The sequence below is a fragment of the Pristiophorus japonicus genome, chromosome 1, assembly GCF_044704955.1.
Source record: "Pristiophorus japonicus isolate sPriJap1 chromosome 1, sPriJap1.hap1, whole genome shotgun sequence".
Classification (NCBI taxonomy): domain Eukaryota; kingdom Metazoa; phylum Chordata; class Chondrichthyes; family Pristiophoridae; genus Pristiophorus; species Pristiophorus japonicus.
In genome coordinates, this window is record NC_091977.1 from 170,927,857 (window position 1) to 170,945,586 (window position 17,730).

Sequence of the window (17,730 nt, forward strand, 5' to 3'; positions counted from 1 at the left end):
ACAACAATGAGAATTTTAAAATCGAGGGGGTTGCTTAGCCGGAAGCCAATGTAGGTCAGTGAGCACAGGGGTGATGGGCGAACGGGACCGAACTGGTGTTGGTGTGAGTTAGGACTCGGGCAGCAGAGCTTTGCATGATCTCAGGTTGATGGAGGGTAGAACGTGGGAGGCCGGCCAGAAGTGCATTGGAATAGTCAAGTCTAGAGGTCACAAAGGCATGGATGGGCAGGGGCGGAGTCGGGCGATGTTACGGAGGTGGAAATAGGTGGTCTTAGTGATGGCATGGATATGTGATCTGAAGCTCATCTGAGGATCAAATAATCACACCAAGATTGCGAACCGTCTGGTTCAGCCTCAGACAGTTGCCAGGAAGAGAGATGGAATCGGTGGCTAAAGAATGGAGTTCGTGGCGGAGACCGAAGACCATGGCTTTGGTGGTCCCAGTATTTAGTTGGTGGAAATTTCTGCTCATTCATTACTGGATGCAGTCTGATAATTTAAAGACAGTGGTGGGGTTGAGAGAGGTGGCAGTGAGATAGAGCTGGGTGTCGTCAGCGTACATGTGGAAACTGACACTGTGTTTGTGGATGATGTCGCCGAAGGGCAGCATGTAGATGAGAAATAGGAGGGAGCCGAGGAGAGATTCTTGGGGACACCAGAGGTAACAGTGTGGGAGTGGGAAGAGAAGATTTTCTGACTGCGACTGGATAGATAAGAATGGAACCAGGTGAGTACAGTACCACCCAGCTGGACGACGGTGGAAAGCGTTGGAAGAGGATGGTATGGTCAACCGCGTTAAAGGCTGCAGACAGGTTGAGAAGGATGAGGAGAGATAGTTTACCTTCATCACAGTCACATAGGATATTATTTGTGACTTTGAAAAGAGCCATTTTAATACAGTGGCGGGGCGAAAACCTGATTGGAAAGATTCAAGCATGGAGATGCAGGAAAGACGGGCGTGGATTTGGGGGGCGACGGCGCGTTCAAGGACTTTGGAGAAGAAAAGGAGGTTGGAGTTTGGGCGGTAATTTGCAAGGACGGAGCAGTCAAGGGTTGTTTTTTTTGAGGAGATGGGTGATGATGGCAGATTTGAAGGAGAGGGGAACAGCACCCGAGGAGAGAGAACCGTTAAAAAATCAGCTAACGTGGGAACCAGGAAAGGAAGTTGGAAAAGGGTCGAGGGAGCAGAAGGTGGGTGGGTCTCATGGACAAGATGAGCTCGGAGAGGGCATGAGGGGAGATAGGAGAGAAACTAGAAAAAGATGCTAGGTCAGGGGGATCCTTAGAGGAAGTTTGATCTGGTGGGCTAGGGGACTGCAAGAAAATTCCCTTTATTATGAGTCCATAACAAAAATTGCCTACGTCAGCCATTGAAATCATGTTAGCTGAATGAGTTTCAAAATGTGAATGTCCATCCTGAAAACATATTGCTTGTTTTGTTTTCTAGTGATTGATCAAGAGAAGTTTGATGATGTGCAGACAAAGGAAAAAAACAATGATGAACAGTCCAAATTGATAGAAGCAATCGTGATGGTGATGACGTACTGCAAATCATTGCCCAGATGTCTCAGTGCTGTTCTTGAAAGCTACATGGACAAAAACCAATTGTGGAATCAGTTGTATTATTTATCAGGTATGATGTACCAACATTATAATCTATTTGTGACTTTTATACATATTAATGCTGAAAATTATACTGTAATTTGATTAAGGAACATAATGTAGCCACTAACAAAATGTTGCAGATTGATTTTTTTCATGAATAAGTAACTTTTAAAAATCTTTTCAATTGAAAAACAATTAAAAACAAATGATTATATTGGCTTTGAACTTATGGGGGGAAGCAACTCTTATGAAGCAGAGCAGGGATAGCATTTTCTAGTCACCAATTCTGTGCATTAATACCAGAATTATAAAAAAAACCCTTCAAATTAAATTCAGGGTCCAGATAAAGCCCATTACCGTCGTTTGCGGCGGAATCCAATGGCTGCCGATTTCTGGTCGAATGGCCGCTGCAAGCTAAATTAGGCAGAGTTTTTTTTCTGGCGGTCCCCACTTCCGCCCCGCCACTGCTGAGCGACTGTAAATGCATCATTAGTGCGCGCACAGCCGGGACCACTTATCTCCGTCCATATTCAGCCCGAAAAATCGAATCCCCTCCGAGCAGTGCCCCGGCCAGCTTTTACTGTCGATGCAACTTCTCTTCTCACTGCGAGCTCTGGCTGCGCGGTGACTATTAAAGGCAAGGACCCAATGCCGCGGCCGCCATTTTTTTTTTGCCGGCCAACTTCCATGTCGGCCAGACTATTGTGCCCCCGTGTTCAGCCTGAAACCCCCTTTTAGAACGCCTGACTGCGATTTTGGACGTCTCCGCTCTCCATACTGCCCACTCCTAATCACGCACGGAAGAACATGTGTGCAGGAGTTGTACAGAGATGCTGTCAGTGCTTCTTAAAGGGACACACACACATCTTACAGGTAAGTTTCGATTTCAGATTCTGGAGGGTTTTTTTTACATTTTATTGGAGTAGTGGCTTGGTGCCATACATTAAAAAAGTTGTTAAAGTATGTAGGGGTACAGCTGAATGCTTGTAATACTTTGGATATTGAGGAAAGTCCTATGAGAAGACCACTTTCTCACAGTCCTAGGGGGCTCTAGTTGCAGTCCCCTTGGGCAGCAACATGATATGGAGATGAAACAGAGGCAGAAAAGGGGACAAGCTGCTTGCAGAGGGAAGAGGAATAAGCAGAACAGGAGTAAGCAGAAGAGGAAGAAGCCCCTTTCATAAGAACATAAGACTTAGGAGCATGAGTAGACCATTCGGTCTCTCGTGCCTGTTCCGTCATTCACTAAGATCATGGCTGATCTTCTATCTCAACTCCACTTTCCTGTACTATCCCCTATCCCTTAATATTCAAACATCTATCGATCTCTGTCTTGAATATACTCAATGACTGAGCATCCACAGCCCTCTGGGTTAGAGAATTTCAAAGATTTACCACCCTCTGAGTGAAGAAATTTCTCCTCATCTCAGTCTTAAATGGACGACTCCTTATTCTGAGACTGACCCCTGGTTCTAGACTCCCCAGCCAGGGAAACATCCTTCATGCAACTACCCTGTCAAGCCCTGTAAGAATTGTGCATGTTTCAATGAGATCACCTCTTATTATTCTAAACTCGAGAGAATATAGGTTGAGTCTACTCAATCTCACCTCATAGGACAATCCCCCCCATTTCAGGAATCAGTCTGGTGAATCTTTGTTGCACTCCCTCTATGGCAAGTATACTCTTCCTTAGGTAAGGAGACCAAAACTGTACACAACACTAAAGGTGCGGTCTCACCAGGGCCCTATATAATTGCAGTAAGACAGTAGCTGCAGCATGGCTGGTGCAAGGCTACTGACTTGCAGAGGAAGACACTGCAGATGGCCTTGCAGGATGACATCGAGGAGCTGGTTTCTGGGAGTGCGAAATTGAGTGATGGTGTTTCTTCTTCACCCTCTTCACCCTCTTCTTGGTCACCCACTGGTTGGGCAGGCTGGATTTCTTGGATGTCTTAAATGAGGAAGGCACAAGGATAGAGTTGTGGTGAGGGGAGGGCGGGAAAGCAAGCGGTGCATGCTTACACCGTGTGCAGCTTATACATCAGAAGATATTGTGGGATGGAGGGAAAGTGGGATGTGAGAAGGAGGATAACATATGGGGATAGCGACATTCTTTCAGCCCTGCCACTGGCCAAAGGCTGAGCCATGTACCTGCCAAGAATGAACAGCTCTGTCTCCTCTAAGCGGGTGAGGTGAAGCTAGGAATGTGAGATTTTTGGTAGTTGAGTGATAGGGTTTGGGGGGAGGAGCGGGGGGAGGTCATTCATTGGACAGTTTTTGAGGCTAGTGGTGCAGTTGGTAGGAGATAGCTTTTGAGATGCATTCACTAACCATGACCACTTGTCTGGTCATGAAACTTCTTTGGGCCTTGGAGCCAGATCCTGGGGGCAACACTGCTGGCAGTGACGGCCTTGTCGAACTGGTCCCACATCCTTCTTTCTGGAGGGCCTCCTGGCCCCCTGAAGCTAGAGGACCCAGTTTTAATCCCCTGCACAAAGCTGGAGTGCTGCGTTCAAGACTCTTGAGTGCCATTTCCCTGACCTGTTAGGCCAATTTTGTTGGTGCTGAAGCACTTGTACCATTTTTTTCATGCAGAAGGCAGATCAGCTTTAAGAACTCACTATTTTTGAATGATTTTTAATCTATTTTTCAGAAGGCAGTTCACCTTTAAGGGCTTGAGGCTGCTTTCAAAACTGACAGCCTTGTTTTAAGAAAACTTTAGGCCTCCTGATGAGCACACAGACTGAAGCAGCAATGTTCATCGTTGGACTGTGCGCTAAAATCATTCAGGCAGCATCAAATGAATGTGCTGCCTAGCTTTCTAAATGGGTGCAAGCAAATCTCGTCCCGCGGTGCCCCTGCCCGTGTTCGGGCCTTTTCGAATTTCTCGCCTTTTCGAATTTTACCCCTATAGTTTCTTGTGGGGTTCACTGGCTAACTTCACCCATCCTTAACTCAAGCGTATTGAGGTCAATTGTTGGATATCTGTGAGGATTACTCGCATAGCATTAAATGTAAGTATCCAATTACAACTTTGTTATAGACTTATTCAAAAAATTGTCATTTTAATTTTAGTTGCAATTTTCATCCCATCAATTGATTTAGATCTCTAGATCTGCTGCCAAAAATCAGATACATCTCATGACAAACACAATTCTAAGTAGCTGCTTGATATACTATAGTAACGTTGTAGTTAATTGATAAAATAATGTAGTGTTTGTGTGCTGGTCAATGCTCTCAATTACATCTTTTAATGTGTTCATGTCAATGTACCAACAGGAATCAGAATCAATATATTTCTGCAGAGTGCGCAGTTAGGTTCATAATTTGAAAAAAAATAGAATTTAGAAATTTCTTTGGATTAACTGTTGAGAATGCAGTGCTTTAGAGATAAGGGGAGAATTTTAACCTAAAAAAAGAATGGGTTGGGGGCGTGTGGGAAGTAAAAGTGTTAAAAATTTGAATCCCGACCTGAACCCGCCTCCAACCCACCCACTTCCAGTTTCAACAGAGGCTGGACACGGGCGGACAGCCAATCTGCTGCCAGGCAGCAGGGTCGTCTATTTAAATATTATAATAAGGCCTCTGCTTTAACCTCCATTTTGAATTTAACTTTAGCTAGTCGGGTTTTGCACGCCTCGTGAAACCTGCCAGCTAATGCAAGGTGAGGACAGCTGGATCCAGCAGGTAAGTGCCTTTACACTTATCTTCTGGGTCTAGGGTCCCTATCTAACCCACCCCCCGTGATTGGAGACCCTTCCTCCAGGCCTCCAATTCCCCCCTACAGGCATCTCCCCCTCCCCAGGCCTCTGATCCCCACCATAAATTTTCACTCCCCCTGTTCCTCTGCTCCCCGCCCCCCCCCCCCCGTTCTCTTCCTGGCACATGATCTCTAATACAGCCCCCCTCCCTTGCTCTTCCAGGCCCGTGATCACTTCCAATGTCGCCCCCCCCACGCGTTCCCTCTGTTGTGTACTGTTTAACTGAACAAGGAAAACCCTTGGCTCTGCTTTAATACGGCCCAAAGTGTCTGACTCACAAAATGGCTGGCCTTTTATACCAGAGCAGCATGATGTGCGTGCTGCTCAGTGGCCTCTAACAATGACACCATCTGGTGGCTACAAACAGCATGTACATACATGACAATACCCTTCTCTGAGATCTTATCACAGTCTTTCACAGGTTGAGACGGTCCGGTGCTTTATGCTCCCGGATTGACTGTCTCAGTTCGATTCCGGCCTTGGGTGAATGTGCGGAGTCTGTTGTGGCTGGTGGCTGGATGGCTGACTTGTTGGGAGTGGCAGTGGCCATGTCAGGAATTGCAAGTCCATTTTTATTGAACAAGTCCGTGGTGGAAATTCCGGGTTCACTGATGACCCTTGAGTCCATTGAAGGCTGTTAGTAGGTTGGTTGGTCATCGACGGTTTCTTCGTCCGACTGCTCTGGCTCGTCTGTGTCCCTCAGCTTTGTTTGATCCATGTGTTTCCTGCACGTTTGCCCATTCTTGAGCTTAATAACAAATACTCTGTTGCCCTCCTTGGCCATGACCATACCAGCGATCCATTTGGGACACTGACCATAGTTCAACACATATACAGGATCATTCACAGAAATCTCGCGTGACACAGTTGCGCGATCGTGGTACCCTTCTTGACTCTGTCTTCTGTATTCAACATGATTACTTAAGTCCGGGTGTACAAGAGATAACTTGGTCTTAAGACCTCTTTTCATTATGAGTTCAGCAGGCAAGACCCCTGTGAGTGTGTGGGGTCTTGTCCTGTAACTCAGCAGTATGCAAGACAAATGGGTCTGCAGTGACCCTTGGGTTACTCTCCTCATGCTTTGCTTGATAATTTGTACTGCACGTTCTGCTTGTTCGTTGGACGCTGGCTTGAACGGTGCTGACCTCACATGTTTTATGCCGTTAAGTTTTACAAACTCCTGAAACTCTTGACTGGTGAAGCACGACCCATTATCGCTCACCACTATGTCCGGCAAATTCAACTCCTCCACTGCCAGAAGTTTGTGCAGGATCACCTCGTGGTTAATACCGATAACGAAGAAGTCCCACAGCATGTCTGCCAACATTGTCCCGAACTTGCACGGTCCCGCTAGACGTCTCAGGTCGGCAACACATTCCGCCGCGCTCTGACCCTCTGATCGAACGTGTGTATAAAACCTGTATCTCGAGAGGATGATGCCGTCGTCTGGCTTGAGATGCTCCCGTACCAATGTACACAACTCCTCGTACTTTTTTCTGTGGGATCACTAGGCATGAGTAGATTTTTTATCAGACTGTAGATCTTTGAACCACACACAGTGAGGAACACAGCCCGGCGCCGATTTGCATCGCCAACCTCCTTCATTTTGTTGGCCACGAAGTACTGGTTCAAACGGCTCACAAAGTCTTCCCAATCTTCTCCTTCCACGAATTGCTCTAAAAATCCAATCATGCTCATTTTGCCAAATGTTTTGCATGCAGTAAAAGGTACAAACTGAGTACTGTATAACTGAACAAGGTACACCCTTGGCTCTGCTTTATTACGGCCCAAAGTGTCTGACTCACAAAATGGCTGGCCTTTTATACCAGAGCAGCACCATGTGCATGCTGCTCAGTGGCCTCCAACAATGACACCATCTGGTGGCTACAAACAGCATGTACGTACATGACACTCTCCCTCTCTCCTCTCTACAGCCTAGTGTCACAGGCCTACCTTCCAGCCTCTTAATTTGGCTGGCTGCGGGTGGGAAAATCTTCTTTTTCTCTTCTTAGGGAGTCCCTCGGAGTCGAGGATGATTTGCTTCCACACTAACAATGAGTTCTCAGCCGGGACTTACAGTCTCTGTCACAGGTGGGACAAACAGTGGTTGAAGGGACAGGTGGTTGGGGTGCTTGGGTTGTCGGGCACTCCTTCTGCTGTTTGCACTTGGCTTCCACTTGCTAGCGGCGAAGAGACGCGAGCTGTTCGGCGCCTTCCCGGATGCTTCTCCTCCATTTTGAGCGGTCTTGGGTCAGGGGCTCACAGGTGTCAGTGGGGATGTTGCACTTTTCAAGGAGGCTTTGAGGGTGTCCTTGAAGCATTTCCTATGCCCACCTGGGGCTCGTTTGCCATGTTGGAACTCTGAGTAGAGTGCTTATTTTGGGAGTCTCGTATCGGGCATGCAGACGATGTGGTCCGTCCATCGGAGTTGATCGAGCGCGGTCAATACTTCAATGCTGGGGATGTTGGCCTGAGCGGGTGGGAAAATAGGCTTCCCATGCAAGTGAGGCCCTGCTGTTAACTTTGGCAGGGCCTGCGACAAACCCGTTCTCCCGGGTTTTCCGACCGCTTCGGAGACTCCTGCTCCCAACCCGCCTTCCCCATTAAAATTCAGCCCAAGGTTACTGTTTACTGTAACCAAACTTGAAATTGTTGCCTATCTTTGTTAAAATGCTAAGGCAATTGGCACCAAATACAGTGAAACTGCTGATGAAGTTATATTTTGTGTTAGCAAAAAAAGACTAACTATAACCGGATTCCAATGTATATGAATATTAAATGCCATTCATCTTCAGTGGTAAGTCTAAAAGTTGATTCATATTATCACCACTTACAGCTGCAGATAAGTCAGAGGTGCTAAGGTGTCTGAAACTCTTCATATCCAAAGCAATCAAGACAATTCTAAAGCAGGTCATCTCCTTGGTTCTTGTGTGGCAAGCGGTCGAGATTCCTGGCACAAGTCATCATAAGCAAATGCTTCCTGAAAGTTTGCTCAGTAAAATTCCCAAAGAATGGGATTACATACCAAGGGAATTTAAAAGAAGAGAATCTGGAAAAAGTAGGTGTCCTTTTGTTGAAGCTGATAAATTAAATTGAATGTTTTGTTATCTGGTAATGAAAATGAATCATGTAGTTCCTAGCAACAAATAGTTTTTTTTTAAATAACCTTTATGTAGAGTTTTTAAGAATGGGATCAATAATTAATTGTATTTGATTTGTGATCTTAGAGAATTACATAGGATTACATGGGATATACAGCACAGAAACAGGCCATTTGGCCCAACTAGTCCATGCCGGCGTTTATGCTCCACTCAAGCCTCCTCCCATCTTTCCTCATCTAAATCTATCAGCATAACCCTCTATTCCCTTCCCCCACTTATGCTTGTCTAGCCTCCCCTTAAATCCATCTATACTATTCACTTCAACCACTGCCTGTTGTAGCGACGTCCAAATTCTCACCACTCTTTGGGTAAAGAAGTTTCTTCTGAATTCCCTATTTGATTTCTTGGTGACTATCATATTGATGGCCTCTTGTTATGCTCTTCCCCACAAGTGGAAGCATTGTCTCTGTATCCACTCTGTCAAAACCTTTCATAATTTTAAAGACCTCTATTAGGTCACGCCTCAGCCTTCTTTTTTCAAGAGAAAAGAGACCCAGCCTGTTCATCCTTTCCTGATATGTATACCCTCGATTTCTGGTATCATCCTTGTAAATCTTCTCTGCACCCTCTCTAGTGCCTCTATATCCTTTTTATAATATGGCGATCAGAACTGTATGCAGTACTCTAAGTGTGGTCTAACCAAGGTTCGATACAGGTTTAGCATAACTTCCCTACTTTTCAATTCTATACCACTAGAAATAAACCCTAGTGCTTAGTTTGCTTTTTTATGGCCTCGCTAATCCATGTCACAACTTTTAATGGTTTGTGTATTTGTATTACGAGATCCCTTTGTTCCTCTACCCCACCGAGACTCACACTCTTCATGTAATAAGTGATCTCCTTATTCTTCCTACCAAAATGTAATACCTCACATTTATTTGTGTTGAACTTCATTTGCCAATTATATGCCCATTCTGCAAGTTTATTAATATCCTCCTATAATTTGTTGCAGTCCTCCTTAGTATTGACTATCCCCCACCCCAATTTGGTGTCATCTGCAAATTTAGAAATTGTGTTTGTGATTCCAAAGTTTAAATCATTAATATAAAATTGGCTATAAAGAAATGTACCAATCGTTCCACAAAAGCATCCCAATCTTCCCCCTCTGTAAATTGCTGGAAGTTGCTGAGGTTAGACATATTGAGCGTGTGCTTCGTGACGTCGTATTCCCGTCGCCAGTTGTAGTGTATGTAGGCACCTTTAGTAATGACTCCACGAGGTAGAGTATGATACTTAAACTGTGTAGACCAGCAGTCCTTTATTTGCAGCTCCAGAGTGAGACAACAAGCTACATTCAGTGTTGCATAACAGTGTTACAGACATCACACAGTAAACAGGCATGCATACACAACAACATGGACATAGGACCACTAAGGGATAGGCAGGATAATACCACAGGTAACAGGGAGATGGCAGAAATATTAAATCATTATTTTGCTTCAGTATTTACCAGAGAGATAGAACAGGTGGACATGGCATTGGATGATGGATGGTCCCAGCACTGATCCTTGTGGAACACCACTACCAACCTTCTGTCACTGTGAATTTTACCCCTCTCTGCTTTCTGTCTTGAAGCCAGCTAGCTTTCCATTCTGCTACTTGTTCCCTGACTCTGCATTCTCTGACCTTATTCATCAGTTGATATGGGGTACCTTATCGAAGGCCTTTTGAAAATCTGGATAAATTACATCTACTGCATTACCATTATCTGCTCCCTCTGGTCCTTCTTCAAAAAATTCAATGAGGTTGGTCAAGCATGACACTCCCTTTTGAAATCCATGCTGACTATTATTTATTATTTTTTTGGTTTCTAGATGTTCTATTTTCTCCTTTCAGTAGGGATTCCATTAGATTTCTAACCACCGATGTCAAGCTGACTGGTCTATAATTCCCTGGACATGTTCTGTCCCCCTTCTTAAATATGGGTATTACATTAGCTATCCGCCAGTCCTCTGGCACTACACCTTTTTCTAACGACTTATTAAATATGTGTAGTAATGCCTCTGCTATCTGACATGCTTTTAAAGTGCGTGAATGCAATCCATCCGGACCAGGGGTTTTATCCTCTTTGAGTTTGATTAGCTTATTTAATATATCCCCTCTTTTTATTTTAAACACATGACTAATCTCATCATCCAATGTCATGTCTACCTGTTCTATCTCTCTGGTAAATACTGAAGCAAAATAATGATTTAATATTTCTGCCATCTCCCTGTTACCTGTGGTATTATCCTGCCTATCCCTTAGTGGTCCTATGTCCATGTTGTTGTGTATGCATGCCTGTTTACTGTGTGATGTCTGTAACACTGTTATGCAACACTGAATGTAGCTTGTTGTCTCACTCTGGAGCTGTAAATAAAGGACTGCTGGTCTACACAGTTTAAGTATCATACTCTACCTCGTGGAGTCATTACTAAAGGTGCCTACATACACTACAACTGGCGACGGGAATACGACGTCACGAAGCACACGCTCAATATGTCTAACCTCAGCAACTTCCAGCAATTTACAGAGGGGGAAGATTGGGACGCTTTTGTAGAAAGATTGGAACATTTCTTTATAGCCAACGACCTGGATGGGGACACACCGACTACACTACCGAACAAACGCAGGGCCATCCTGCTTAGCAGTTGTGTGCCCACCATCCATTGTCTCGTCAGGGACTTACTAGCCCCGGAGAAGAAAACCAGCAAGCGCTATGAGCCATTTGTAACAATCATACAGGAACTACTAAAACCGAAAGAAAGCATCCTCACAGCCAGCCACCGGTTCTACACTTACCGGCTACCCGAGGGCCAAGAAATTGTTAAGTATGCTGCATACCTAAGAAGACTAGCTGCTCCGTGTGATTTTGGAGACCACCTAAATGAAGCCCTAAGGGACATATTCGTCTTTGGAATCGGTCATGAGGGCCTCCGACACAAATTGCTCTCGGCTGACATCATGGTCACCCTGCAGAAAGTAATCCAAGTGAGTCAGGCCTATATGGCTGAGGCTGGCGACTCCAAGCGAATATTGACCCAGGACTCTAAACTGGTGAGCGCAGTGCACCGCATGGATACTTCGAAAGGCAGAAATGCTGCCCCGAGTCTCGCAACCCTGAGCCCGCCACATGGGGCAAACCGGATGGCCCTGTGCTGACACTGTGGAGGAAACCACAGGTCCTACCAATGCTGCTACAAAAACTATGCATGCAAAGGCTGCAAAGAGAAAGGACACCCTCAGAGAATGTGCAGAAAACGCTTTACTCACCACGTCTCTGATGAGTTGGCTGATCAACTAGGCTCCGACACAGATGAAGAATAAGTTGCTTAAACCCTGGAAGAAGAGTATGGAATCTATACCTGCTCCACCGAAAGTTCTCCGTGGACGATGGAAGTGGACTTCGACGGAGTCCCAGTCTCCATGGAAATCGACACAGGGGCGAGCCAGTCTGTGATGAGCCAAATGACTTTTGAAAAAACTTGGATAAACCCGCCAATCGACCAAAACTGTCTCCTGTCCAAGCGAAGCTGCTCACCTACACCAAAGGTAAAATCCAAATCGTTGGCAGCGTAGACGTCCAGGTCTCCCAGGGCGGCGTGTTGAACAAACTCCCCCTGTGGATTGTAGCCGGCGACGGTCCCACGCTGCTGGGCAGGAATTGGATGAACCCGGTCCACATCAGGCGAAGTGGCCCTGTAGAAGAAAAGACCACCACAGCCTACCTGCAGGCACCAGCACCACGAGGAGAAAAACCTAAAATCAAAATGGCCACAGCCATACCACGAGGAGCATTGGAAGAGCTTCACTTGACACCGAGCGGCCAATCGGATTTGAAGGCTCCCTTAAAGGAGACCGGTAACCAAAAAAATTTAAAAGGGAACTTTAAAGCTAAAGATGCAATTAAAGGGGGAAAGTATGAAAATGTATGCAATGTAACCATGAATTGTGATGCTGGTTTAACTTATGTGACTGATGAGATGAATGCAGGTGTCAGTAAGGTTAAGAACAAGTTTATTATGCTTAACAATAATGATAGAGAATATGAAATGCCTAATGTAACCATGTCTGTTGAAACCAGGACACCCAAAAGTGATGCAAATGCTAGAATGTATAATGCAGGCTCGACTATGTGTGGTCAGAGCCAAGGTGTCATGTATACCGGTAGGACACTGCCAAAGGACATTGGGTCCTACAGGGACTATGCCGATCCCAATGGAATCCCCCTGTAGGAGACCCGCAGGTCCAGCAGGCTACCTGACCATGTAGCCTGGACCTTTGGAACGAATGTGATGCCCCTTGCGGGACACACACACAGCTAGTGGGAGCAGACCCACTACAGGGACAGTGGTCAATGGGCAGCCCAGCCACCACCAATGGCAACCTGCACCAGACCAGCCCTACAACCCCTTGCCACCAGGGCCAGCACCAGGAGCATGAAGCCAATACCCTGCAGCTTTCCGGGCAAACCCTGGGATGACCTGACCCTCATCCCAATTGGTAGACAAGGAGCCCACCCAGTCTTGTGGCCCAGCCCACCACCCCACAACTACCCTCATCACAATGTATACACACCATTCATTGCTGCTGTGGCTACCTCCCCGAGGGATCCCACAACAGTGACACCCACTTGGTTTGTGTGTGAGGGAGGGGAGACGTACGAGGCCAGCCTCAAGCACAGGGGTCACACCTGGCAACCACACAACCATCACCACAACCTCCCATATCCCACCACTGATCACCTCCCCTGGGCATGACAATAAGGATATGAAAAATGCTTAGCGGGGAGTGTTGTTGCGTATGCATGCCTGTTTATTGTGTGATGTCTGTAACACTGTTATGCAACACTGAATGTAGCCTTACATTGTACACACCTTACCTGTACACTAGAGGGTGCTGCTGCTGGAGACCTAAGGGTTACCTACACACTGCAGGTAACCCAGTATAAAAAGGAATTCACAGCTTGTTGTCCTCACTCTGGAGCTGCAAATAAAGGACTACAGGTCTACACAGTTTAAGTATCATACCCTGCCTCGTGGAGTCATTACTAAAGGTGCCTACATACACTACACATCCTAACCTTATTTTATTGATGTGCCTGTAAAATATTTTATTATTTGGAAGGGGTATCAGTGGGAGAGCATTTTGGTGCTAGTGATCATAATTCAGTAACATTTAGGGTAGTTATGGAAAAGGACAAAGGTGGACTGGGAAAAAAGTTCTCAATTGGGGTAAAGCCAATTTTGCTGAGCTGAGAGGCATTCAAGGAGGAGATCCTGAGCGTACAGAACAAGTATGTTCCCTTAAAGAAAAAGGGTGGGGCTAACAAATCTAGTGCCCTCTGGATGTCAAGGGATATACAGGGTAAGATAAAGAAAAAAAGAGAGGCTTATGACAGATACCGAGAAATCTATTCTGAAGAAACTCTGGAGGAGTATAAAAAGTGTGGCGGTGCAATTTTTTAAAAATCAGGAAAGCAAAGAGAGAGCATGAAAGAATGTTGGCAAGTAAAATCAGGAAAAACCCAAAGATGTTTTATAAATACATTAAGAGCAAGAGGATAACTAGAGAAAGAGTGGGACCTATTAGAGACCATAAGGAAATCCGTGTATGGAGGCAGAAGACATGGGGGTATGATTCTTAATGAATATTTTGCATCAGTTTTCACAAAAGAGAGGGATAATGCAGACTTTGTAATGAGGGAGGAGGAGTGCAAAATATTAGACAAGATAAACATAATTTTCCAGTCCTCTCTGGCTACAGGTGTGGTGCCAGAGGACTGGAGGACTGCTAATGTTGTACCTTTAATTATAGGCTAGTCAGCCTAACCACAGTGGTGGGAAAATTACTGGAAAAAATCCTGAGGGACAAGATAAATCTTCATTTGGCAAAGTGGTAACTTGGATCCAAAATTGGCTCTGAGGCAGGAAGCAAAGGCTAATGGTTGATGGGTGTTTTTGTGACTCGAAGGCTGTTTCCAGTGAGGTTCTGCGGGACTCAGTGCTGGGTCCCTTGCATTTTGTGGTATATATCAATGACTTGGACTTAAATGTTGGGGGTATGATTAAGAAGTTTGCAAATGACGCTAAAATAGGCTGTGTGATTGATTATGAAGAAGAAAGCTGCGGACTGCAGGAAGATAGCAATGTACTGGTCAGGTGGGCAGGACAGTGACAAATGGAATTCAATCCAGATAAGTGTGAGATAATGCATTTGGGGAGGTCCAACAAGGCAAGGAAATACACATTAAATGGTACGGCACTGAAAAGTTTGGAGGAACAAAGGGACCTTGGAATGCAGGTCCACAGATCCCTGAAGATAGCAGGCCAGGTTGATAAGGTGATTAAGAAGGCATATGGAATACTTGTCTTTATTAGTCGAGGCATGGAATACAAGAGCAATGACGTTATGCTTGAACTGTATAAAACATTGGTTAGGCCGCAGCTGGAATACCGTGTGCAGTTCTGGTCACCACATTACAGCAAAGATGTGATTGCACTGGAAAGGGTGCAGAGGAGACTGACAAGAATGTTGCCTGAACTGGAGAATTTTGGCTATGAGGAAAGATTGGAGATGCTGGGTCTGTTTTCTTTGGAATAGAGGAGGCTAAAGGGAGACCTGATTGAGATGTATAAAATTATGAGGGGCCTGGATAGAGTGGATAGGAAGGACCTGTTTCCCTTGACAGAGGGGTCAACAACCAGGGGGCATAGATTTAAAGTAATTGGGGGGCGGTACAGAGGAGATATGAGGGGAAGTTTATTTACCCAGAATGTGGTGGGGATCTGGAACTCACTGCCTGAAAGGGTGCTAGTGACAGAAATCCTCATCACATTTAAAAAATACTTGAATGTGCACTTAAAGTGCTGTAACCTCTAGGGCTAGGGACCAAGAGCTGGAAAGTGGGATTAGGCTGGATATCTCTTGGTTGGCCGGCGCGGACACGATGGCCTGAAATGGCCGCCTTCCATGTGAATTTCTATGATTCCATGATTTGGAAAGACATGGATTAATCAAGGACAGTCAGCATGGATTTGTTAAGGGAAGGTCGCGTCTGACTAACTTGATTGAATTTTTTGAGGAGGTAACAAGGAGGGTCGATGAGGTTAGTGCATTTGATGTAGTGTATATGGATTTTAGCAAAGCTTTTCATACGGTCCCATAAGGCAGGCTGGCCACGAAAGTAAAAGCCCATGGGATCCAGGGCAAAGTGGCAAGTTGGATCTAAAATTGGTTCCGAGGCAGGAAGCAAAGCGTAATGGTTGATGGGTGTTTTTGTGATTGGAAGAAACATAGAAACACAGAAAATAGGTGCAGGAGTAGGCCATTCGGCCCTTCGAGCCTGCACCACCATTAAATAAGATCATGGCTGATCATTCACCTCAGTATCCCTTTCCTGCTTTCTCTCCATACCCCTTGATCCCTTTAGCCGTAAGGGCCATATCTAACTCCCTCTTGAATATATCCAATGAACTGGCATCAACAACTCTCTGCGGTAGAGAATTCCACAGGTTAACAACTCTCTGAGTGAAGAAGTTTCTCCTCATTTCAATCTTAAATGGCTTACCCCTTATCCTTAGACTGTGTTCCCTGGTTCTGGACTTCCCCAAAATCGGGAACATTCTTCCTGCATCTAATCTGTCCAGTCCCGTCAGAATTTTATATGTTTCTATGAGATCCCCTCTCATCCTTCTAAACTCCAGTGAATACAGGCCCAGTCAACCCAGTCTCTCCTCATATGTCAGTCCTGCCATCCCGGGAATCAGTCTGGTGAACCTTTGCTGCATTCCCTCAATAGCAAGAACGTCCTTCCTCAGATTAGGAGACCAAAACTGAATATTCCAGGTGAGGCCTCACCAAGGCCCTGTACAACTGCAGTAAGCCCTCCTGCTCCTATACTCAAATCCTCTAGCTATGAAGGCCAACATACCATTTGCCTTCTTCACCGCCTGCTGTACCTGCATGCCAACTTTCAATGACTGATGTACCATGACACCCAGGTCTCGTTGCACCTTCCCTTTTCCTAATTTGCCGCCATTCAGATAATATTCTGCCTTTGTGTTTTTGCCACCAAAGTGGATAACCTCACATTTATCCACAGTATACTGCATCTGCCATGCTTTTGCCCACTCACCTAACCTGTCCAAGTCACCCTTCAGCCTCTTAGCGTCCTCCTGACAACTCACAGCACCATCCAGCTTAGTGTCATCTGCAAAGTTTGAGATATTACACTCAATTCCTTAATCTAAATCATTAATGTATATTGTAAATACTGGATTCCCAGCACTGAGCCCTGCGGCACCCCACTAGTCACTGCCTGCCATTCTGAAAAAGACCCGTTTATCCCGACTCTCTGCTTCCTGTCTGCCAACCAGTTCTCTATCCACGTCAGTACATTACCCCAATACCATGTGCTTTAATTTTGCACACCAATCTCTTGTGTGGGACCTTGTCAAAAGCCTTTTGAAAGTCCAAATACATCACATCCACCTGGTTCTCCCTTGTCCGCTCTACTAGTTACATCCTCAAAAAATTCCAGAAGATTGGAAGGCTGTTTCCAGTGGGGTTCCGCAGGGCTCAGAGCTGGGTCCCTTACTCTTTGTGGTATATATCAATGACTTGGACTTGAATGTTGGGGGTACGATTAAGAAGTTTGCAGATGACACTAAAATAGGCTGTGTGGTTGATAATGCAGAAGAAAACTGCGGACTACAGAAAGATATCAATGTACTGGTCAGCGGTAAATGGAATTCAATCCGGATAATTGTGAGGTAAAGCATTTGGGGAGGTCTAACAAGGCAAGGTAACACACATTAAATGGTACAACACTGAAAAGTGTAGAGGAACAAAGGGACCTTGGAGTGCAGGTCCACAGATCCCTGAAGGTAGCAGGCCAGGTAGATATGGTGGTTAAGAAGGCATATGGAATATTTGCCTTTATTAGTCGAGGCATGGAATACAAGAACAAGGATGTTTTACTTGAACTGTATAAAACACTGGTTAGGCTGCAGCTGGAGTACTGTGTGCAGTTCCGGTCACCACATTACAGGAAAGATGTGATTGCACTGGAAAGGGTGCAGTGGAAATTTACAAGAATGTTGCCTGGATTGGAGAATTTTGGCTATAAGGAAAGATTGGAGATCCTGGGTCTGTCTCCTTTAGAACAAAGGAGGCTGAGGCAGACCAGATTGAGATGTATAAAATTATGAGTGGCCTGGATA

At 45.5% G+C, this 17,730-nt stretch overlaps 1 protein-coding gene across 1 annotated transcript in view; it reads left to right on the forward strand.

Annotated features, from left to right (window-relative positions):
• Positions 1–17,730, forward strand: part of kiaa0825 (KIAA0825 ortholog) — a 769,133-nt gene that overhangs the window by 269,301 nt on the left and 482,102 nt on the right. The window contains exons 14-15 of the mRNA XM_070884909.1: positions 1,448–1,633; positions 8,203–8,424. Of these exons, the coding sequence (XP_070741010.1) occupies positions 1,448–1,633; positions 8,203–8,424 (408 nt within the window). The remainder of the gene's footprint in view (positions 1–1,447; positions 1,634–8,202; positions 8,425–17,730) is intronic.